The 25,693-nt window shown below is 47.2% G+C and overlaps 1 protein-coding gene across 5 annotated transcripts in view; it reads left to right on the forward strand.

The window, feature by feature from the left end:
• Positions 1-410: 410 nt before the first annotated feature.
• Positions 411-25,693, forward strand: part of cd276 (CD276 molecule) — a 73,474-nt gene continuing 48,191 nt past the window's right edge. The window contains exons 1-4 of one of the 5 annotated variants that reach the window (XM_033014805.1): positions 411-656; positions 12,121-12,282; positions 21,256-21,606; positions 23,600-23,896. In XM_033014805.1, coding sequence (XP_032870696.1) covers positions 12,225-12,282; positions 21,256-21,606; positions 23,600-23,896 — 706 coding nt within the window. In that variant the 5' untranslated portion in view covers positions 411-656; positions 12,121-12,224. Of the gene's footprint in view, positions 657-729; positions 1,033-12,120; positions 12,283-21,255; positions 21,607-23,599; positions 23,897-25,693 lie in introns of those variants that run through there. The other 4 variants (XM_033014808.1, XM_033014807.1, XM_033014806.1 and 1 more) reach the window with 4 other exon arrangements.

Genomic DNA, 25,693 nt, shown 5'->3' on the forward strand with positions numbered 1-25,693 from the left:
GAATAGAATAAAAGAGAATATATGTGAAATTAATACACACTGATATTTTTATGGAAGGTATAATATTGAGGTACTTTTTTTCCGCCAATAATGTCAGGGGGGGCACAGAAAAATTAAAAGATCCCGGGGGGCCATGAGCTAAAAAAAGTTGGGAACCACTGGTCTAGACTACCAAAGTAGTGTGGCCAAAGAGTGAATATAGATATAAGAGAAAAAAGCAAAAAGCATCGTACACTCACACCCTCCTGCATATTGGGGGAAATGAATTACTGCTGGCCCACCTCACCCAACCCAGAATCGGATTGAAATGTGTTTCTGGTTTGTGGTGGAGTGGAGTTTGTACATAGTGTAGGCAGGACGGAGACAGGGAGTGAGATACAGATCCGCTTTTGGAAACTCCTTCAAACTCTTGCCCTTAAAGTTGCAACCAATGAAAAGTAGCTGAGAACTATTTTTCCCAGCGCGACACCACCGGCTCCGGGCAAGATTGCAAGAAATCCACGTTGTTTGTCCCCCCCTGAAGTTTGGACCCTCCGGTTCTGTGCAGGGAGGGTCCCCGCAAAGCCACAGCCCGCTGAGCTTGGCTTGACGGCCGCCCACTCGCTCCACTCGCTCCGGCCCCGGACACGGACACAGCCACGGCCACGCCTCGCAGGGTAAGGTCCGTTCTTTTGTCTCCATTAACGCTGAAATGCTCCATTAAAAAAAACTGGGAAGAGCTGGAGGGAGGGCTGACGGAAACGGTGGGACACAAAGAGGAAGTCTGGTGGATCCAAGCAGAGGATATTTTTGCAATTGAGCTTAAAATGAAATTGCATCTTAAAGGAATATCAGCTTTGAATCAGTGAGCACCGGCAGTCAGTACAACCCCTTTTATTTTTTTCTTTAGTTATAACACACTTGACTCTATTGACTAGTTTGCACTTCCTTTGTGTAGGAAGAAGCTGCAGATGCTGGTTTAAACAGTGGACACAAAAAGCTGGAGTAACTCAGCGGGACAGACAACATCTCTGGAGAGAAGGACTACTTACTGTAGATAATGTTTTGGGGTCGAGACTCTTCCTCGTTTTAACTGTCTTGTTGCAAGGGGTTGGACAGGCTAGATGCAGGAAGATTGTTCCCGATGTTGGGGAAGTCCAGAACAAGGGGTCACAGTTTAAGGATAAGGGGGAAGTCTTTTAGGACCGAGATGAGAAAAACATTTTTCACACAGAGAGTGGTGAATCTGTGGAATTCTCTGCCACAGAAGGTAGTTGAGGCCACAGTTCATTGGCTATATTTAAGAGGGAGTTAGATGTGGCCCTTGTGGCTAAAGGGATCAGGGGGTATGGAGAGAAGGCAGGTACAGGATACTGAGTTGGATGATCAGCCATGATCATATTGAATGGCGGTGCAGGCTTAAACGGCCGAATGGCCTCTACTCCTGCACCTATTTTCTATGTTTCTTGGGGGATTGTTTCAGGGGCTACTAAAGAACGGTTCTGTGAGCCAGCAGAACTATTTCACCCCGAACTGTATCGGTCTGTAACGAGTTCGTAGGAGGTCGTAGGAGTTTGTAGAGATATCGTAGTGGCTCGTAATGCCGGCCGTAGGTACTCGTGGCATCAGGTAAGTCGTAAGTCGTGGCATCACGAAGAAAAAAATGGTTGGGATGAAAGAAATTGCAACTTTTTACTCGTAATGGCCCTGTCCCACTGTACGAGTTAATTCCAAGGGTCTCCTGAGTTTAAAAAAAATCAAACTCGTGGTAAGCACGGAGAATGAACATAGCGGGTACGTCGGAGCTCGGGGACGTCTCTTAGCGGCTCGTAACGCTAACGGCAGGTACTCAGGAAGCTCGGGAAGACTCGTGAAGATTTTTCAACATGTTGAAAAATGTCCACGAGAGTCCCGAGTACTGACGAGCGGCCATTACCGTAAATCTCCGAGTTCGAATCAGGGCAAACTCGGGAGAACTCTTGGAAATGAACTCGTACAGTGGGACAGGGCTATAAGGAGGGCATCGAAATAGTCGTGGGAATTCGTAGACGTACTTGTAGGAGTTCGTAGATTACCACAATCTTGATTTTATTTAGGTCCTTTAAACTAGGCAGAGGTTTTGAATTAAGGTGAGAGAGGGAGCCTGAGGGGCAACTGGAGTAGCGATGAAGATGTGGGGCCTCATGGACAGCGAGCGTCTCCTGCGAGTGTGGGGTCCCAACACAGACAGTGGAGCACATCGTCACCAGTTGCCCCAAACATTGGCCACCGAATGGTGAACGAGGTCTGAATGACCTGGACGTTGGCCTGGCTCGCCTCAACGGAGCTGCAGGTCTAAAAGACATACGACAGAAGAAGAAGGGGCAACCTTTCTTGTGCTAAGGGTGGTGGGTGTTTGGAATGAACTGCGGGAGGGGGCAGTTGTGGCAGGAACTATCACAATGATTTAAAAAAAACATTGGGATCGGAACATGGATCGGAAAGCTTTAGATAGGTACTAGATGGGCTAAAGGCAGGCAGGTGGGACTAGTGTAGATGGGGCATGTTGGTCGGCATGTGCCTTGCAGTGCCAGAGATCAAGGTTCGATCCTGATCTCGGGAACTATCTGTGTAGAATTTGCACGTTCTCCCTGTGACTGCTGGGTTTTATCCGGGTGCTCCGGTTTCCTCCCACATCCCAAAGACCTGTAGGCTAATTGGCCCCTAGTGTGCAGGGAGTGGTTGACAAACTGGGATACCACAGAACTAGCATGAATGGGTGATCAATGGCCGGCGTGGATTCGGCGGGCCGAAGGGCCTGTTTCCAAGCTGATCTTTCAATCCATCAATTTGCCGTGACGTCTCGTCCACAAGGCCCATTAAAGACCAGCAGTGTAATTGGTGTAAAAGTCATTAATTTCCCCCAATATGCAAGCGGGTGTGAGTGTACGATGCTTGCAAGGAACGAGCTGGTGAGACGGGGTGGGGAGATTGCAACTTTCACATGGTCCGTCCTGTTTCAAGTAATGCAATCAACCCGGCGTGCACAATCAAATAAGATCAAATAGAACAAGTTGTCCCACAACTTTAGGCTGTGCACGCCATACGCAAGAAGAAGAAGCTGGTGAGACCAGGAAAGCTACCTTTGGCAATCAGACATGTGATGAAGTCTTAGCGAGACTTCAGCCTCCCCTGGCTCTGTGAAAGGAAATGAAACATTTGCCAGAATTCATCCCTCTCTATATCATCATTCCTCAATTGCGATGTGGATAATTGTGAATAACAGAGTCTGTATCCAAGGCTGTGACCCCACCCATCGGTCCCCGCCAACTGACCTACTTTACATTCCGGCTCGGAAGAGCAGTTTTAAAACTTGCATTCTAGGTTCAAATCCTCTTAGAAACATAGAGACATGGAAACATAGAAAATAGGTGCAGGAGTAGGCCATTCAGCCCTTCGAGCCTGCACCGCCATTCGATATGATCATGGCTGATCATCCAACTCAGTATCCCATCCCTGCCTTCTCTCCATACCCCCTGATCCCTTTAGCCACAAAGGCCACATCTAAATCCCTCTTAAATATAGCCAATGAACTGTGGCCTCTGTGGCAGAGAATTCCACAGATTCACCACTCTCTGTGTGAAAAATGTTTTTCTCAGCTCGGTCCTAAAAGACTTCCCCCTTATCCTTAAACTGTGTGACCCCTTGTTCTGGACTTCCCCAACATCGGGAACAATCTTCCTGCATCTAGCCTGTCCAACCCCTTAAGAATTTTGTACGTTTCTATAAGACCCCCCCTCAATCTTCTTAATTCTAGCGTGTACAAGCCGAGTCTCTTCCCTCACTGTTCCTCATAATCATTTGTGTTTGCACAGTGAACAGGCAGAGCGAGGACTGCAAGCTCTTGTCTCTGAGTGTTATCAGTAAACCAGACAACTTTCTACACCAATCTGGTAGTCTTGTAATTATTACCAATGACTATATAAATCGTAGGAGCAGAATTAGGCCATTTGGCCCATCACGGTGGATCTGTGACTCTTCATCAAACCACAACTGGTGCCAGGCTTCATGGCCTTGGTTTTTGATGCCTCAGATACAGTAAAGAAGTTGGAAGATAGACACAAAATGCTGGAGAAACTCAGCAGGTGCAGCAGCATCTATGGAGCGAAGGAAATAGGCAACGTTTCGGGCCGAAACCTGCTGTTTTAATCAGTATCCCCAAACTAGCCTGGTCAACATGGAGAGACATAAAATGCTGGAGTAACTCAGCGGGACTCTGGAGAGAAGGAATGGGTGACGTTTCAGATCGAGACCTTTCTTCGGTTCTCGACCCAAAACATCTCCCGTTCCTTCTCTCCGGAGATGCTGCCTGTCCCGCTGAGTTACTCCAGCATTTTGTGTCTATCTTCCAACTTCTTTACTGTATCTGAGGCATCAAAAACCAAGGCCATGAAGCCTGGCACCAGTTGTGGTTTGATGAAGAGTTGACCTCAGTTGTACTTGCTTTCCCTGTCTGGTTTGACAACGTCCTTCCTTCCTACCCGCTGGTCAGCACGGGTTCAGATTAAGGATGGAAAGTGACCTCATCCTGTTATTTTTAGACCTTGCATCTGGAGGAAAAAAAAGCTGACTGTTTCTTGAGAATCCAATCTTGCCTCTCCTCCCTCACATGCTTTCAAAAAGTAATTACATTGCAGAGTTGTTGGCAGGAGAAGAATATCGTTGCTTTGAAGAAAGTTAGAGAGTGGCACAGTGGTGCAGCGGTAGAGTTGCTGCCTCACAGCACCAGAGACCCAGGTTCGATCCTGACTACGGGTGCTGTCTGTGCAGAGTTTGTGTCTTCTCCTTTTTCTTTCAAAATCTTTTGATTTGTTTTTTTCAAAAGCAAAAACAAAAGAACAAAAAAGTAATGATAAGCATAACAGTGATATTGATACAGAGGGGTCAAGGTTACATTAATGGCAGGTATAACCTAAATATGAGTCCAGTGCCAACATACACATTGAATATAGACTTCCTGGTCTCTATGTAAATATAGTTAAGTGTTCAAAAGAGCTTATATGTATAAAAACAAAAAGATTTTTGAAAAAGAGATCAAAAAAGAGAAAAAACGAAATAACAAAACCCCCCTAAACTAAAGAAGAAGAAAAAAAAGAAAAAAGAAAAACAGAATCTGGGCTGCAAAGAGTTTCAACAATTTAAGTCCTTGTTTGCCATCAAGTCCGTTGCACCGTATACCAGTAAAATTATTATAACAGTTGGAGAGGGGACAGTTCATGTCGTATGAAAATGTTGAATAACTCTTCCCCAAGTCCGATCAAATTTAACCAAGGGTTCAACAATGTTTGTGCCTTCTCCCTGTGACCTGCGTGGGTTTTCTCCAAGATCTTCGGTTTCCTCCCACACTCCAAAGACGTACAGGTTTGTAGGTTAATTGGCTTGGTGTAAATGTAAATTGTCCCCAGTGTGTGTAGGGTAATGTTGGTGTGTGGGACTCGGTTGGCCGAAGAGCATGTTCCCACGCTGTATCTCTAAACTAAACTGAAGTTGTTACTTTGCTCTGCCTTTGATACTTCAGTTTGAAGGAATAGGATGGAAGGAAGGACAAGGAATTAATGAGACTGCCTCACCTTTACACCTGCACCTACTGCTGACACTAATTGAACCTTGCGGGCAGCATCTCAGTGAGTCATGCCCCATACATCCCACAAAGCTTTGCCCACCAGCTGACATCTGCGTGTTATATTGCTTTTAACTCTCTCTAAACGGTGATTATCTCTGTGTGCCTTGTGCTTAAATACATTTGCACTTTGTCAGGAGTGTCGAGAGAAAAAATACAGCGCAGTATTTGGATAGTGCCATTGGAAACATGAGCCACCAGAATGCACACACATAACCTATGCCAAGAGCCAAGAGCTTCTTCAGATCCGATATCGAGGGGCAATCAAAACTGTTTTATCACAAATATTCATTGCCAGCTTCAGTTTCCATCCTTTTGATTTTCAAGTCTTTGGAAGGTTGATTGCTCAGGGTTTAGGGTGCAGATAGAGTGGATGTGGAGAGGATGCTTCCACTTGTGGGAGAGTCTAGGACTCAGAATTGACGTGTCGGAAGGAACTGCAGATGCTGGTTTACACTGAAGAGTAATTCTTCGGAGTCTGCAGAAGTGTCTCGACCTGAAAGGTCACCTATTCCTTCCTGGGGTGGGAGATTGCAACCTTCACGTGGGCCGCCCTGTTTCGACTAATGCAATCAACTCGACGTGCACAAACGGAAGATCAAATAGAACAAGTTGTCCTACAACTTTAGGCTGTGCATGCCACACGAAAGAAGAAGTGATGCTGTCTGATCCGCTGAGTTACTCCAGTATTTTGTGTTGAGCCTCAGAATTTTGTTTAGTTATTTGCCCAATAGAATGTTGGAACAGACTTGTTGGTCTGAAGGATTTTCTCTCAGTTCTATGTTTCTATATCCTTTCATTGGTGTATCTTCACCTAAGAATAAAGGGCATTCAGGTGTTGTCATTTAGCTCTTAGGGCTAATGGAATCGAGGGATATGGGGAAAAAGCAGGAACGGGGTACTGATTTTGGTTGATCAGCCATGATCACATTGAATGGCGGTGCTGGCTCAAAGGGCCGAATGGCCTACTCCTGCACCTATTTTCTATGTTTCTATGTCACAAGCTTTATTGGAGAGTCTGTTTAGAGCTACAGCAGTGAAACAGGCCATTTGGCCCATCAAGTCCATGCTGGCCACTGGCCACTAGTGGCCACACTAGTTTTAGGTTATCCCACCTCATCCATTCTCTCCACGCTCAAGTAACCGCCAAACTCGCGCTGACTACGGGTGCTGTCTGTACGGAGTTTGCACGTTTCTCTGGGTGCTTCCTCCCACATTCACAAAGATGTGCCAGTTTGTAGGTTAATTGGCATCTGGATTGTCCCTAGTTTGTAGGATAGAACTAGTGTGTGGGTGATTGCCCCTTGGTGCAGACATGGTGGGCCGAAGGGCCTGTTTCAATGCTATATCTATAAACTGCAGGCTTGGTTACTCTCTCTCCATTCTTTTCTCCCCAATGTGACCCATCTACCAATCAACCCCCCCCCCCCTCACCTGGATCTACCTATCATAGGGTCTTACAGCGTGGAAACAGGCCCTTTGGCCCAACCTGCCATCACTTAAGATAGACACAAAATGCTGGAGTAAGTCAACGGGACAGGCAGCAACAGTCATGGGATATGGTGAGAAGGCAGGAATGGGGTACTGATTGTAGATGATCAGCCATGATCACAGTGAATGATGGTGCTGCCTCGACGGGCTGAATGGCCTACTCTTACACCTATTATCTATTGTCTATTGCATTTCTGGAGAGGAGGAATGGGTGAAGTTTTGGGTCTAGTCCCTTCTTCACTTGCCCAAGACGTACTAGCAATCCATCATTTTTCTCTTTACTGCATTAGCCTGAAGAAGGGTCCTGACCCGAAACGTCGTCTGTCCAATTCCCTCGTTAGAGGGCGTTGGAGTGGTTTGGAGGGCTTTGGGGGGCGTTCAAGTGCGTTAGAGGGCGTTGGAGGCCGCTAGGTGGCATGAGTACTGTGGAGGGCGTTAGATGCGTTGGGGGGCGTTGGAGGTCGTTCCAGGTCGCTGCCCGACCCACTGAGTTGTCCTGAGCTGGATGTTTGTCTCCTTTTTAACTCGAGAGTCCAGCATCTGCAACCTCTTGTTTCTCAATCACTAGAACTCCTCGACTGTAAAATATTGTGGGGGGGGGATTCCTGACATGACGGCACATCCAGATGTGAGCCTTCCTATCATTCCATGAGTTCTTGCTCTCAGTTAGTTCTGTATGTAGTTCAGTGTCTGCCTTCATCGCTGACTGCTCACGGTCGACATCTGGAACGCAGTAAGATTCTTTGACTGAGTGCGAGTTTTATGAAAACACTGGAACAACTAAAGGATATTGGCGAGTGAGTTAGTGCTGTCATCGATTAGATATTCCTAAGTATGATCGCAGATGTCAATACTGTACATGTGGCACTGAAGCCAGACCTCTGCAGTGGACTTCCATGGACTCTAGTTTAGTTTAGAGATACAGCGCGGAAACAGGACCTTCGGGTCTACACCGACCAGCGACCCCCGCATATTAAAACCATCCTGCACACACTAGGGACAATTTTTTCCCCCTTTACCAAGCCAATTTACCTACATAGCTGTACGTCTTTGGAAAGCAGCTGAGTTACTCCAGCACTTTGTGTCCATATTCGGTATAAACTAGCACCTGCAGTTGCTTCCTGCACATTGAACCCGCAGTCTGAGATCTCTACGCTCTACAACACTCCCTACAACATATACAGGGCCCGATGCTTGTGCCGGGCCACAAACATCAAGCAGGACACATCCCACCCTGCCAACCACCTTTTCACTCTGCTACCCTCTGGGAGGCGATACAGGTCTCTGAAGACTAAAAAATAGTTCCTACCCATGTGCGATAAAATAATTTTCTATCTATTTATTTATTTAATTAAAAAAAAATTTAGAAGTACAACACAGTGGTACAAAAATGATGTTAACATATTACATTCTCTGTACAACTTCCTTTTTTTTTTTTTTAAAAGAGAAAAGTAAGAAAGGAGAGAGGAAAAAGAGGTTGTGAAAAGTGAAGGATAGATTAGTGAGCGTGAGTGAAAAACAGATAAAGAAAAAGAGGAAAAAAGGAATGGGTGAAGAAGGAGAGCAGGAGGGAGATTATTCAATCGCCACAAGGAGATGAATTTTTAATATTCTGAATCGTCTATCACCCATACCTGAAACGTTTCGTTTTCATGATACTATGTCACCACATGACTGCGATAAAAGAACTTAACTCTAACAGAGAACACTGGGGAAACACAATATAATTCGGGGTGCAAGATAATGCACAATACTTTTTAAAAATATTTTTAATACCTATTTATTATGTGTATTGTTATGTGCCTTACATCGGCCGGCGCGGCTTTAAATGGCCGTGGGACTTGCTAACGCCCGCTGGGGGCTTTGACTTTGACTTTGGGAGAGGAATGGAGAGCAGGGGAGAGACAAGACTTTGCCTTCCATCACAGTGAGGATGAGATTCACTGTGATGGATGTTGGTGTAAATTGTGTTGGTGTGTGTCTTGGTTCTTTTCTTGTATGTCTGCAGAAACCAAATTTCGTTTAAACTTCATATGAGGTTCAAATGACAAATAAACGGTATTGCATTATTGTATATGTTATGTGGATTTTGTGTATATGTGAGTCAATGGCTGTTGTGTTTTGTTATTTTTAAACGAAGGAGATGCAATGGGATTTTGTTGCACAGTATTGCACAATGACAATAAACGTATTCGATTCTATTCTATTCTCCCCAAGTGAAAGAAAGGCGGGGATTGCTCCTGGTGGCCTTGCCAACATTCTTTCCTTAACCAGGAAAACTGATCAACAGTGAGGAATGTTGGCCTGTTGAATGGGAGATATCACTGCCGGCTATAACCGGTGGCGCAGCGGTAGAGTTACATAGAAACATAGACAATAGGTGCAGGAGTAGAGGCCATTCGGCCCTTCGAGCCTGCACCGCCATTCAATATGATCATGGCTGATCATCCAACTCAGTATCCCATACCTGCCTTCTCTGCATACCCCCTGATCCCTTGAGCCACAAGGGCCACATCTAACTCCCTCTTAAATATAGCCAATGAACTGGCCTCAACTACCTCTGTGGCAGAGAGTTCCACAGATTCACCACTCCCTGTGTGAAAAATGTTTTTCTCATCTCGGTCCTAAAAGATTTCCCCCTTATCCTTAAACTGTGACCCCTTCTGAGACAGGATATTGACCCCAGAATCAGTCTAACATCTCACACCTTTGAAAGGAAGGATCTGACAGATAGACAAACTTCTTCCTTTGGCAGCTTACAACCCCAGCCTTATGAATATCGATTTCTCTAACTCCAAGTAACCCTCAGATAGACACTAAATGCGGGTCACGGGGAGAACGCACAAACTCTGTGCAGACACTAGAATTCAGAAGATTGAGAGGGGATCTTAAAGAAACTTACAAAATTCTTAAGGGGTTGGACAGGCTAGATGCAGGAAGATTGTTCCCGATGTTGGGGAAGTCCAGAACAAGGGGTCACAGTTTAAGGATAAAGGGGAAATCTTTTAGCACCGAGATGAGAAAAACATTTTTCACACAGAGAGTGGTGAATCTCTGGAATTCTCTGCCACAGAAGGTAGTTGAGGCCACAGTTCATTGGCTATATTTAAGAGGGAGTTAGATGTGGCCCTTGTGGCTAAAGGGATCAGGGGGTATGGAGAGAAGGCAGGTACAGGATACTGAGTTGGATGATCAGCCATGATCATATTGAATGGCGGTGCAGGCTCGAAGGGCCGAATGGCCTCCTCCTGCACCTATTTTCTATGTTTCTAAGTGCTGAGGAGTAGCACTGGCAGATTTTTCTCCACGAACAGGGTCTATTTTAATGTTACATTTCAGTGATTCTAATAAATGGGGCCACAGTTTTGGAGTCTCGTTGCTGTAGAGATGACAGTGCTGGAAGTATATTAGCCATCCAAGATCCTGCTCCCTATCGCCACCTAATGATTCTTGCTGGAAGGTTTAGTTTAGTTTGGAGCTACAGCGTGGAAACAGGCCCTTCGGCCCAACGGGTCCGTGCCGACCAGCGATCCCCACATATTAACACCATCCTACACACACTAGGGAAGAATTTGCAATTTTAACCGAAGCCAATTACCCCACAAACCTGTGCATCTTTGGAGTGTGGAAGGAAACCGGAGAACCGGGAGAAAACCCACGCGGCCGCAGGGAGAACGTGCAAACTCCGTACAGACAACACCAGAGGTCAGGATCAAACACGGGTGTCTGGTGCCGTGAGGCCCTGTGTTATATCCTTTATCAGATCCTTGATCAAAGCAAGCGTTGTCTGCGGAGGGCGCTCAGCATCGCCAAGGACTGCTCTCACCCCAACCATGGACTGTTTACCCTCCTACCATCCGGGAGGCGCTACAGGTCTCTCCGTTGCCGAACCAGCAGGTCCAGGAACAGCTTCTTCCCGGCGGCTGTCACTCTACTCAACAACGTACATCGGTGACTGCCATCACCCCCCCCCCCCATTTTGTTGTCTCTGTACTGCACACTGACAATGACAATTAAAATTGAATCTGAATCTTGAGATGAGGAGGTTTTTTGTTAGCAGTATAGATACACTTTTAAAGAATAGGCAGGAACGTTGATTCACACCAATGATCTTGGTGAATGAGGAACAGTCTCAGAAGGCTGAGTGGTCTGTTTGAGCCCAATGCTTCCCCATATAATCCCATCACTTTGGTTATGTTTCCCAAGATGCAGCACAGAACGCCACAGGAGATCCTTCTTCCCTGTGGCTATCAAACTGGACAACTCCTCCTAGCGTGGGGTAATAATAATAATAATGGATGGGATTTATATAGCGCCTTTCTAATACTCAAGGCGCTTTACATCGCATTATTCATTCACTCCTCAGTCACACTCGGTGGTGGTGAGCTACTTCTGTAGCCACAGCTGCCCTGGGGCAGACTGACGGAAGCGTGGCTGCCAATCTGCTCCTACGGCCCCTCCGACCACCACCAATCACTCACACACATTCACACACAGGCAAAGGTGGGTGAAGTGTCTTGCCCAAGGACACAACGACAGTATGCACTCCAAGCGGGATTCGAACCGGCCACCTTCCGGTCGCCAGCCGAACACTTAGCCCATTGTGCCATCTGTCGTCCCATAAGGGTAGACTGAGACTGACTCCTCTCCCCCCTCCTCCCCAAACCTTTCCACTTATCACTTTAATTTAGTGTTTATAATGGTTGAACACAAACTCAAACCCGATGCTAGGGTCGGGTGAGCGGGTGTATGGAAGGGTAGTGGGATATATCTCCGCTTCTTTCACTTCTTCATTAGTTTTTCTCTTTTCTATTTCTTTTCTTTTTCTCCCTTTAAAAAAATAAAAAATAATAATTTAGTGTTTCATGTATCTTGTGTTTTTATGACTGTTGGCAGATCAATTTCCCTCCTGGGATAAATAAAGTTCTATCGTATTGTATGTGGATTCTTTAACCCATGGTCACCACTTGCTTGTTTGTCCAATCCTGCAGACACGTAGTCGATGTTGTTGTCGGGGTCGTGAAGGGCAGTGCATCGTCAGACAGGCCGATCTTCTGGACGATCCTCGTTCCAACACTCGCCACCATCCTCAGCGATGCCCTTCGCCATCTTCCCGCTGTGTTTACTGCCTCTACTGCTGGGACTTTGCAGAGGTAAAACGCCAACTTTGCATCGCATTCGCCTGCTCGCCCTCAAAGGCACAAGGCAGGCGCAGGCCCTTCGGCCCAACTCGTCCATACTGACCGATTGTCAAGGGCTTGGACACTCTGGAGTTTAGAAGGATGAGAGGGGCTCTCATTGAAACATATAAGATTGTTAAGGGCTTGGACACGCTAGAGGCAGGAAACATGTTCCCGATGTTGGGGGAGTCCAGAACCAGGGACCACAGTTTAAGAATAAGGGGTAAACCGTTTAGAACGGAGATGAGGAAACACTTTTTCTCACAGAGAGTGGTGAATCTGTGGAATTCTCTGCCTCAGAGGGCAGTGGAGGCAGGTTCTCTGGATGCTTTCAACAGAGAGCTAGATAGGGGTCTTAAAAATAGCGGAGTCAGGGGATATGGGGAGAAGGCAGGAACGGGGTACTGATTGGGGATGATCAGCCATGATCACATTAAATGGCGGTGCTGGCTCGAATGGCCTACTCCTGCACCTATTGTCTATTGTCTATGACCATAATGCCCCATCTACTATAGTCCCATAGCCCTTGCAAGCTTGCCATAAGACAGAGGAACAGAATGAGGCCATTCAACCCATTGAGTCAACTCCGCTATTAAATCATGGCTGATCTATTTTCCCACAGGACTCCATTCTCCTGCCTTCCCCCATAATCTTTGACGCCCTTCCTAATCAAGTCCTATCAATCTCCGCTTGAAAATACCAAATTTGGCCTCCGCAGCCGTCTGTGGCAATGAATCCCACAGATTCACCACCCTCTGGCTTAAGAAATTCTTCCTCATCTCCTTTCTAAACCAACCCCGTCTTACAACTTTCCAAACGATCGATGGGTTAGCTAAACAAACTTTCCTGGGATTTCCTTGCTTCATGCATGAAAAGGTTGGTCATGACCAGGTTGGCTCGATCATGTTGGTTTGTTGTTTCCAGGTGAACTGAGAAAAAGTGATAAAACTTTGTGTGCTATCCTTTCAAATCATACTGTACATGAGATTAATCAAACCACACTGAAGTAGGGCGTGAAGAAGGGTCTCGACCCGAAACGTCACCCATTCCTTCTCTCCAGAGATGCTGCCTGTCCGGCTGAGTTACTCCAGCATTTTGTGTCTATCTTCAGTGCAAACCAGCATCTGCAGCGAACACACACGCACAGACACACACACACACACACACACACACACACACACACACACACACACACACACACACACACACACACACACATTACACACACAGACAAACATACAGACAACACACACACACACACACACACACACACACACACACACACACACACACACACACACACTACACATACAGACAACACACACACACACACACACACACACACACGAGCTAGAGTTCAGAATATAGTGTTACAGAACTATAGCTTTACAGTTACAGAGGAAGTGCAAGAAAAAAATGCAAGTACCACAGTATGGTAGGGTGGAAGATTGGGATGACACCCTAGCTAATAGTCTAAGGAAATGGTCGAACTGTTGATCTACAAACTTGTACTTGCATGGCACAAACAACCAAAAACAACACACAAGTGGTGTGTGTGTGTGAGTGGGTGTGTGTGTGTGTGCGAGTGGGTGTGTGTGTGTGTGTGTGTGAGAACGCAGGCAAGTATGTAAGAGATTGGACGAGAGCGTGTGAGGGGGAGCGTGTGTGCCTGTGTGCATGCGCGGGGGAATGTGAGAGGGTGTGTGTGTGTGTGTGTGCGCATGTGCACACGCGTGTGAGAATGCGCGGGGGATTGTGAGGGTGTGTGTGTGTGCGCGTGGGCGTGCGAGTGTGTGCGAGTGTGCAAGGGCACAGATGAGTGAGAGGAGTGTGACAGAGAGAGATTCGATCGTGGTGCAGGTTGAACGAGTGTGTGTTGCAGTGGGTAATGTAAGCGAGGTGTGGGTGACAGATCACACAGCAGTATCTGCTCCTCTGCTGCAGCCCTTTCACTGGCAAAGGCAAGAATGATGTAGTGTTTGTGAAATGTATTTTAAAGATGGTTCCCATGCTGTGATTACCATCGTCTGACCCAGTTATCCACAACTATAATATACCACCACTGCCACATTCCATATCCACAATCCATGGTGTCTTTGCTTTCCTGACCTTAGTCTTAAAACAATGATGTGTACCGTCCTGCAGGGACTGTCTGTCGTAAAATATAGTCCCTGTGAAAGAGCGAGTGAAAGACTATAATTCTATCTTGCAGCAGTAATAATAATACAGGCTGCCTTCTCTTCTCTAGTTTATGGCATTTCGAAAACCCCTCAATCAAATAACTCTTAAATTACTTATTTGAACCGTCCACAATCACAGGTTTGTGACACTTCTACGGGAGTACTCTTCAGGTAGAAGTTCACTGGTTCAAGTCCCGCACCGGCCTTAAATCTTGTCAAGGGGGCCCACGGTGGTGCAGTGGTAGAGTTGCTGCGTTATGCCCCTGTCCCACTTAGGAAACCTCCATGGAAACCTCTGGAGACTTTGCGCCCCACCCAAGGTTTCCGTGCGGTTCCCGGAGGTTGCAGGTGGTTGCCGGAGGTGGCAGGTAGTGGAAGCAGGTAGGGAGACTGACAAAAACCTCCGGGAACCGCACGGAAACCTTGGGTGGGGGCGCAAAGTCTCCAGAGGTTTCCGTTCAGGTTTCCTAAGTGGGACAGGGGCATTACAGCGCGTGCAGCGCTTGAGATCCGGGTTCAATCCCAACTACGGGTGCTGTCTGTACGGAGTTTGTACGTTCTCCCCGTGACCTGCACAGGGTTTCTCCGAGATCTTCGGTTTCCTCCCACACTCCAAAGACGTGCAAGTTTGTAAGTTAATTGGCTTGGTGTACATGTAAATTGTCCCTAGTGTGTGTTGCTCAGTTACTCCAGCATTTTGTGTCTATCTTTAAGGTTTCAATTGACGACACAAATGTCTGTCTCCACAGACGCTGCCTGGTCTGATGACTATGTTCAACAAATTCCAAATTAATTTAGATGTCTATCATTCTGTTGCCTCCTCCTTTGGCATTGAAGAACTGCGCAATTAACCCTGGGAGGAGATAAACTCAGCGTTGAGAAAATACAGGCTATGAATATTTTTTTTGTGTGGGGCTGAAATTGCATTTAAAAAACGCACTGGAATTTTTGATCTGTAAGGAAGCAAGAAAAGTATATGTAGACACTAGGGACTGCAGATGGTGGTTTATTTAAAAAAAAGGCAAAGTGCTGGAGTAACTCAGCGGGTCAGGCAGCATCTCTGGAGAACATGAATAGGCGACGCTTTGAGCTGCGGCTTTGCCTGCGATAGCTGGTGGGGCAATGGTGCCAAATGAGTACCGGAAGATGGTCTGCATCCCTATCTGAGGAAGGATGTGCTGGCCCTGGAGAGGGTCCAGAGGAGGTTTACAAGAACGATCCCAGGAATCAGAGGGTTTACCTACGATGAGCGTTTGTCGGCACTGGGCCTGTACTCGCTGGAGTTTAGAAGAATGAGTGGGGGGGGGGGCCTGATTGAAAAGTACAGAATAGTGAAAGGCTTGGATAGAGTGGATGTGGAGAGGATGTTTCCACTAGTGGGAGAGTCTAGGACTAGAGGTCACAGCCTCAGAATTAAAGGATGTTCTTTTAGGAAGGAGATGAGGAGGAATTTCTTTAGTCAGATGGTGGTGAATCTGTGGAATTCTTTGCCACAGATGGCTGTGGAGGCCAAGTCAGTGGATATTTTGAAGGCAGAGATAGATAGATTCTTGATTAGTATGTGTGTCAGAGGTTATGGGGAGAAGGCAGGAGAATGGAGTTAGGAGTAGAGATAGATCAGCCATGATTGAATGGCAGAGTAGACTTGATGGGCTGAATGGCCTAATTTTAATAATAATAATAATGGATGGGATTTATATAGCGCCTTTCTAATACTCAAGGCGCTTTACATCGCATTATTCATTCACTCCTCAGTCACACTCGGTGGTGGTAAGCTACTTCTGTAGCCACAGCTGCCCTGGGGCAGACTGACGGAAGCGTAGCTGCCAATCTGCGCCTACGGCCCCTCCGACCACCACCAATCACTCACACACATTCACACACGGGCAAAGGTGGGTGAAGTGTCTTGCCCAAGGACACAACGACAGTATGCACTCCAAGCGGGATTCGAACCGGCTACCTTCCGGTTGCCAGCCGAACACTTAGCCTATTGTGCCATCTGTCGTCCCAGATAATTTTACTATCGCTTATGACCAGGCAGCATCTCTAGAGAGAAGGAATGAGTTAGGGTTTCTTCTATCTAACTTCAATCGCGGATATCTCGGTGATGGCAGCTTTCGCTTTAATTTGCAGTAAAATATTTCTAATAACCACCCACTTGAGCAGGTGATGGGATGTGTGTGTGATCACATAGTGGCCTGCAGCACAGCTGGTAATCAACACATTACTATTATTCATCGAAAGACAGAAATATTTGTCTGATGGAAAGCAATCAGTAGCTCAGATGGAAAGCTGGTATCTTTAGTGTTAGGTTTTAGAGATACAGTGTGGAAACAGGCCTGCAGAGTCTGTGTCGACCAGCGATCCCCACACATTAACACTATCCTACACACCAGGGGTTGTCAACCGTACTCATCCCGTTTACCCCAGGCAACTTTAATAGCACATATCAATGTTATTTTCTTTTTTTAAAGTATTTTTATTAGAAGCATGTATACAAATAACAGTGAGTGACAGTTTAATTACTGATTTCTTACATAGCTTCAGTTTTTAACAATGTTATTTTCACTTATTTATGAACAACTAATAATGAACAGATACCGCACTGATCAATGAGAAAAAATATGATCAAATCCAGAGTTACCCCTGGGGGTAAATATACTGCAGGTTGGGAAACCTCTATACACACACTACGGACAATTTACACTTACACCAAGCCAATGGATCTACAAACCTGTACGTCTTTGGAGTGTGGGAGGAAACCGAAGATCTCGGAGAAAACCCACGCAGGTCACGGGGAGAACGTACAAACTCCGTACAGACAGCGCCCGTAGTCGGGATCGAACTTGGGTCTCCGGTGCTGCAAGCGCTGTAAGGCAGCGACTCTACCGCGGCGCCACCGTGACCGCCCTAAAGTTGTCTCTCTCTTGGTGCTGGGATGACCTTCGGACGAGAGAAAATATTTTGTGCTTGCACGAGGCTTGATTCACACCCTGGTGCTCTCTGTTCGACACTTTGCAATTTGTAGGCTGGTGCTGCTCCCAGCCTTGCCAGCCAACCTGCTGTAACAAATGGTAGCTATCACCGGCGCTGGCAGCTCATTACCAGAGTAACAGACACAACTGTAACAGCACCGGGATTATCTGCATCATCTCCACACTGTTACTCACCGCTCCATGTCCGACCTCTTATCTTGCTCCAGATGAGTAACGTTAATGCGTTATTGACTGAGTAGAGAGCGACGGGCTTGTTGGCAGTTGGGACACGGGCCAGGGAGCGTTGCAAAGATTGTCGCAAGTGCTGCAGTGGTTGGATGAGGCTATCCATTAAGTTAACACTGGCGGTGAATGTAATAACACGCTGGTGCAGCGGTAGTGTACAGACAGCACCCATAGTTGGGACCCAGAGTTACTCCAGCACTCTGTGAAACGTCACCTATCCATGTTCTCCACAGATGCTGCCTGACCCGCTGAGTTACTCCAGCACTCTGTGAAACGTCACCTATCCATGTTCTCCACAGATGCTGCCTGACCCACGGAGCTAAGGAAATAGGCAAAGTTTCGGGCCGAAATCCTTCTGGAAATAGGCAACGTTTCGGGCCGAAACCCTTACGGGTTTCGTCCCTAAACGTTGCCTATTTCCTTCACTCCACAGATGCTGCTGCACCCGCTGAGTTACTCCAGCACTCTGTGAAACGTCACCTATCCATGTTCTCCACAGATGCTGCCTGACCCGCTGAGTTACTCCAGCACTCTGTGTGTCCTTTTACAAAATAAACTAAACGCTGACCAAAACTAAAATGTCAAGAGACATTGGTGCTGTTGTCAAACATGGCTTTTGACTCATTCGCAAAGAATTGCACGCAGCTAGATTTAATTTCCACACCTTTTGCCAAACGCTTCAGAAACTAAAATCCTTGGCAAATGTTCCGTCCACAGAAGCTGCCCGAACTCCTGAATCTTTAATGTTAATCCCCAGTTTTTATTTCAAATCCCATGCACTTTGCAGTTAAGCAGGAACTTGGAGCCCAGAGGGGAAGCTATCTAATGATTGCAATATACTGTATGGAGTAATCCCACACAAACTGGGACTCTAACTTCACTTAATCATGGAGTGTGAGCCTGTTTTATTCATCATATTCATTATTTTGTGAAGCCTTATGGAACCATCATCATCAATGAGGAATATTAGAATAACTCGAAAGTCTTGCAGATATCTGGAATAAATCAGCAGCTTCATTGCGTTTTACCGGGCTGCATCACAGCATGGTTTGGGATGTGGGAGGAATCTGGAGCTCCTGAAAGAAACAGGGAGAACATGCAAACTCCACACAGACAGCACCCAAGGTGAGGGCAGCACCCGTGTCTCAGGTGCTCTGTGACAAGAGATGTAATAAGTGGCAGGATGTAACCAGAATGATATACAATGCGTGATCGACATCATATAAATAATATCATATTGATATTCACCATGAGAGAGGAGGAGGGGGGGGGAGGGGGGCTTCAAAAAGAAGGACCCGGCATGATACTTTGTTGGTGCCCTTTATGTAGCGACTGTTTATATACAAAGATAGACATAAAAGCTGGAGTAACTCAGCGGGACGGGCAGCATCTCTGGAGTGATGTTTCGGGTCGAGACCCTTCTTCAGACTCTTGACATACCTCGGACAAAGAATTTCACCGGGACCTGTATGAAATAAAGTATCCATTCATTCATCATCCATCTCATCTCCACCCTTCCTTCACATTCTAAGCTTAGTTTAGTTTAGAGATACAGTGCAGAAACAGGCCCTTCGGCCCACTCTCGGAGAAAGCCCACGCAGTCATGGAGAGAGTGTACAAACTCTGTACAGACAGCGCCCGTGGACGGGATCGAACTCGGGACCCTGGCGCTGTGAGGCAGCAACTCTACCGTTGCGCCACCGTGCCACTTAACTAGTTGTGAAGTTGATTCAGAATATGCAGAAGAGTGTTTGCGAATCTTTCACATCTTCCACTGTAGCAGGAGCAATGATAAAGGCCATTTGGCCCATCCAACTCTGCACCTTGCCCAGACAACCCATACATGTTCCCATTTGTTTATTGGAGGAGATGTTTGGTCCATTGAGTTTGGTCCATGACAGCTCTCGGAGTGGCCCATTCTCTGCCATTTATTAGTGTCTGTGCCAAACATGCTGCCACATGCTGGAGTACCTCAGCGGGCCAGGCAGCATCGCTGGAGAACACAGATAGGTGACCCTTGAGAAAGGTTCTGACCCAGTATATCACCCATCCATATTCTCCCCAGGGATGCTGACTGACTCTCTGAATTACTCCAGCACTTTGTGCCTTTTTTAATCATTAACATGTTTGTTAATCAAGTGTGTGTAACCAGGAACTGCAGATGCTAGTTTAAACAGAAAATAGACACAAAATGCTGGGGTAACTCAGCGGGACAGGCAGCATCTTTGGAGAGAAGGAATAGGTGACGTTTCGGGTCGAGACCCTTCTTCAGATTGAGCCTGTTGTCTATACATTTACGGGGCAAACCACTTCTAACTTGTTTTGTTCCACACCCCCCCTGTCCAACATCTATCTACCTGAGCGAAAAAGCTGGAGTAACTCAGCGGGTCAGACAGCATCTCTCGAGAGGAGCATCCCACATGCTGCCTGACCCGCTGAATTACTCCAGCATTTTGTGTCTACATTCGTTTTAAACCAGCATCTGCAGTTCCTTCCTACACTACCGCCTGACCCGCTGCGTTACTCCAGCACTTCTGAGTTTTTTTTTGTACACCAGCATCTGACGGTTTTTGTGTGTCATGGCATTTGCTGTTCGGTGAAGGGAACTGTGTCTATTTATCTTTCAAGGTATCAAATGCTTTCTCCTCAGCAGATGTTTTTCCAGCTGTTGTCTTAGGGCTGATTCACTGGAGTTTTCCGGCTGTCTATCTCGTACACACCTTGCCTTCCGTGGGGGAATAATTCACTCCTGTCTCAAGCCGTGCGTGATGTTTATTAGTTTTACTCTCCTGTGATGAAGCACGTGCGATCAGTCCAAGTTAACCGATCGGTTGTGTCGGAAGGAACTGCAGACGCTGGTTTACACCGAAGATGGACACAAAAAGCCAGAGTAACTCAGCGGGACAGGCAGCATCTCTGGAGAGAAGGAGTGGGTGACGTTTCGGGGCGAGACCCTTCCTCAGACTGGTCAGAAGTGTCTCAAACCCGAAACACCACCCATTCCTTTTCTCCAGAGATGCTGCCTGACCCGCTGAGTTTTTTGCTTCAGTTTAGAGATACAGCGCGGAAACAGGCCCTTCGGCCCACCGAGTCCGTGCGGACCAGAGATCCCCGCACATTAACACTATCCTACACACACTAGGGACAATTTACACATACACCAAGCCAATTAACCTACAAACCTGCACGTCTTTGGAGTGTGGGAGGAAACCGAAGATCTCGGAGAAAGCCCACGCAGATCATGGGGAGAACGTGCAAACTCCGTACAGACAGTATAGAATCTGTATAGAGTTTGTGTGTTCTCCCTGTCTCCACGTGTAAAACTTTCATGTATTCAAGAGAGAGCTCTTGGGATAGCTAACGGAATCGAGGGATATGGGGAGAAAGCAGGAACAGGGTACTGATTGTGGATGATCAGCCATGATCATATTGAATGGGGGTTCTGGCTCGAAGGGCCGAATGGCCTCCTCCTGCACCTATTTTCTATGTTTCTGTTTTGTGCTGCTGGCTGCCCTCACTGATGAATTCTCTTTGATTGCTTGCAGGATCTCTGGACATCCAGGTTCCAATGGACCCTGTGATCGCCCGCTACGGGGAGGACGTGACGCTGAACTGCACGTTCACCATCGAGGGCAACTTCACCCTGGGGGACGTGAGTGTGATCTGGCAGCTGACGGAGACCAAGACCATGGTGCACAGCTACTCGCGGCAGTGGAACGTGCAGAGTGAGCAGGCGGACAGCTTTGTCAACCGGACCACACTGTTCATGGACCAGCTGAGCAAGGGCAACGCCTCACTGCTGTTGAGGAATGTGAAGATTGAAGATGAAGGCAGCTTCACCTGCTTCGTCCGTGTCCTAGACCACAACAGTGCCCCCATCATGCTCCAACTCGCAGGTACAACATCCACCGTACACTATCCTAAACATACTTCCAAATCTGCCGTGGAACATAGAACGCCACAGCACAAAGATACAGGAAAGATATTGTCAATCTTCAAAGGCTTCAGAAAAGATTTAAAGCCCTGTCCCACGGTACGAGTTCATTCCAAGAGCTCTCCCTCCCGAGTTTGCCCTGATTCCAACTCGGAGATTTACGGTAATGGCCACTCGTCGGTACTCGGGAACTCTCGTGGACATTTTTCAACATGTTGAAAAATCTTCACGAGTCTTCCCGTGCTTACCTGCCGTCAGCGAGGCTTCCCGAGTACCTGCCGTTAGCGTTACAAGCCGCTAAGAGACGTCCCCGAGCTCCGACGTACCCGCTACGTTCATTCTCCGTGCTTACCACGAGTTTGATTTTTTTTTAAACTCCGGGAGAGCTCTTGGAATGAACTCGTACTGTGGGACAGGGCTTTTACGAGGGTGTTGCCAGGACTAGAGGGTGTGAGCTGCTATAGGGAGAGGTTGAGTAGGCTTGGGTCTCTATTCCATGGAGCGCAGGAGGATGAGGAGGATCTTATAGAGGTGGATAAAATCATGAGAGGAATAGATCGGGCAGAGTCTCTTGCCCAGAGTAGGGGAATTGAGGACCAGAGGACATAGGTTCAAGGTGATTGGGAAAAGATTTAATAGGAATCTAAAGGGTAACTTTTTCACACAAAGGGTGGTGGGTGTATGGAACGAGCTGCCAGAGGAGATAGTTGAGGCTGGGACTATCCCAATGTTTAAGAAGCAGTTGGACAGGTACATGGATAGGACGGGTTTGGAGGGATATGGACCAAGAGCAGGCAAATGTGTAGCTGGGACTTGTTGGTCGGTGTGGGCCAGTTGGGCCAAAGGGACTGTTTCCATTCTGTATCACTCTATGACTCTATGACACAAGAAGTTACCCTTCGGCCCACAATGTCCGTGCTGAACATGATGTCAAGACCATCTTTTATCTGCCTGTCTGAGATCCATTTCCCTCCATTCCCTGCAAGTGTGTCAATCCAAAAGCCTCCTAAATGCCGCCATCATATCTGCCTCCACCACCACCCCTGGGATTCATCACTCTCTGTGTAAAAAATGTGTAATCACTCTCTTCCTATTTGATTATTCCATCCTAGGGGAAAAGGCTCAGGCTGTCTACCTTATCTACGCCTCTTATTATTTTATATACTATTATCAAGTCTCCCTTCAATCTTCAACATTTTATGTTTGTTTGTGACAGGAGCAGAATTTGGCCATTCGGCCCATCAAGTCTACTCCGCCATTCAATCATGGCTGATCTATCTCTCCCTCCTAACCCCATTCTCCATAACCCCTGACACCCGTACTTATCAATAATCTATCTATCTCTGCCTTAAAAATATCCACTGACTTGACCTCCACAGCCTTCTGTGGCAAAGAATTCCACAGATTCACCACCCTCTGACTGAAGAAATTCATCCTCATCTTCCTAAAGGAACGTCCTTTAATTCTGAGGCTGTGACCTCTAGTCCTAGACTCTCCCACTAGTGGACACATCCTCTCCACATCCACTCTATCCAGGCCTTTCACTATTCTGTACGTTTCAATGAGGTCCCCCCTCATTCTTCTAAACTCCAGCGAGTACAGGCCCAGTGCCGACAAACGCTCATCGTACGTTAACCCGCTCATTCCTGGGATCATTCTCGTAAACCTCCTCTTTCTTATTTATTAATTCATCCTAGATTAACCCAAAGCTGCAGCTTCTTATTAGACAAAGAAACATAGACAATAGGAGCAGGAGTAGGCCATTCGGCCCTCCCAGCCAGCACCGCCATTCAATAAGATCATGGCTGATCATCCAGAATCAGTACCCTGTTCCTGCTTTCTTCCCATATCCCTTGATTCCATTAGCCCCAGGAGCTAAGTCTAACTCTCTGTTGATGGGGCACAAGCCCTCAGGTGTGGGTCCACCATGCTGATGCCCCTACCTCTTCTTTCAGCTTCTTACTCCAAGCCCAACCTGCACCTGGAGCCCAACAAGAACCTGAAGCCTGGAGATGAGGTGAGCATTGCCTGCCATTCCTCGGGGGGCTACCCGCAGGCAACGGTGCTGTGGTTTGACGGGAAGGGGGGCAACGTCACGGAGAATGTCAGCACCTCGCAGGTGGCCAACGAGCGGGGCCTGTTCGAGGTGAGCAGTGTGATGCGAGTCACCCTGGAGCCCAACAGCTCGTACAGCTGCACGGTGAGGAACGAGCTACTGGGGGAGGAGACCCATGCTGCAGCGACTATCACAGGTCAGTCCCACCTCACCGCCACGCCCAACACCCTCCTCTCCTCCTCTACCCACCAATACTAACATGCACATCCCACACAGAGGGTGGTGGGTGTATGGAACAAGCTGCCAGAGCAGGTAGTTGAGGCTGGGACTATCCCAACGTTTAAGAATGGCCCTTGTGGCTAAAGGGATCAGGGGGTATGGAGAGAAGGCAGGGATGGGATACTGAGTTGGATGATCAGCCATGATCATATCGAATGGCGGTGCAGGCTCGAAGGGCCGAATGGCCTACTCCTGCACCTATTTTCTATGTTTCTATGTAAGAAACAGTTAGACAGGTACATGGATAGGCCAAGTTCGGAGGGATATGGACCAAACGCAGGCGGTGGGACTAGTGTAGCTGGGACATGTTGGCCAGTGTGGGCAAGTTGGGCTGAAGGAAGGGCCTGTTTCCACACTGTATCACTCTATGACTAGTGTAGCTGGGACATGTTGGCCGGTGTGGGCAAGATGGGCCGAAGGAAGGGCCTGTTTCCACACTGTATCACTCTATGACTAGTGTAGCTGGGACATTGTTGGCCGGTGTGGGCAAGTTGGGCCGAAGGGCCTGTTTCCACGCTGTATCACTCTATGACTAGTGTAGCTGGGACATTGTTGGCCGGTGTGGGCAAGATGGGCCGAAGGGCCTGTTTCCACACTGTATCACTCTATGACACTATCTGCCGCCTGAGATCAGATGCCATTACCGAAACCTGAAATGAAACAAGAGTAATATCTGGTGAAAATCGTGATTTTCATAAGCTTATTGGATTTGAAAAGCTACACTTAATGCCGTGTAAGTACAAGGAGGGCTGTTTGAATCTGTATTTACAAACACACATGCAAAATGGTGTTAAAATACATGATTGTTCCTGTGTGATTGATGTGGAATGCACTGGATCCTGGGCCCTGTCACATTGACATTAGACCAAAGGTTTGATTGATGGAACCTTCCAGTTCATTCCGCAGTCATCCATCTTGCCCGTTATTTAGTGGGACAAAGGCGTGTGTGTGCCCATTATTGGCTATGTGTAATCTCGCTGATATTAAATGCCGTTGACTTGCCAAATATTAAGTGAGCTAAGCTGACGGGGAAACTGTAGACAAAGGAACCTGGCCTCTAACAAGGCGGAAATATCCACCTGAGACCCATCCCTGAAGTCAGCCTTTAGTTCTATTAACGTACAGAGGGAATTATTAACTAAATACTACACGTATAAAGCAAGTTGGAAGAGCAACGTGTTTGAAGAATATAGAACCGTACAGCGGAAACTTTCCATTTGGATTCCCTCTGGTTTTAACTCGCTAATGGAATGAAAGGATATATTTAAGGCAGAGATGGATAGATTCTTGATTAGTGCGGGTGTCAGGGGTTGTGGGGAGAAGGCAGGAGAATGGGGTTAGGAGGGAGAGATAGATCAGCCGTGATTGAATGGCGGCGTAGACTCGATGGGCCGAATGGCCTAATACTGCTCCTATCACTTAAGACCGGATAGAGTGGATGTGGAGAGGATGTTTCCACCAGTGGGAAGTCTAGACCATAGGTCATAGAAACATAGACAATAGGTGCAGGAGTAGGCCATTCGGCCCTTCGAGCCTGCACCGCCATTCAATATGATCATGGCTGATCATCCAACTCAGTATCCTGTACCTGCCTTCTCTCCATACCCCCTGATCCTTTTAGACACAAGGGCCACATCTAACTCCCTCTTAAATATGTCATAGCCTCATAATATGAGTCATAGCCTCAGAATTAAAGGGCGTTCCTTTAGGAAGA

The sequence above is a fragment of the Amblyraja radiata genome, chromosome X (assembly GCF_010909765.2).
Source record: "Amblyraja radiata isolate CabotCenter1 chromosome X, sAmbRad1.1.pri, whole genome shotgun sequence".
NCBI classification, from domain to species: domain Eukaryota; kingdom Metazoa; phylum Chordata; class Chondrichthyes; order Rajiformes; family Rajidae; genus Amblyraja; species Amblyraja radiata.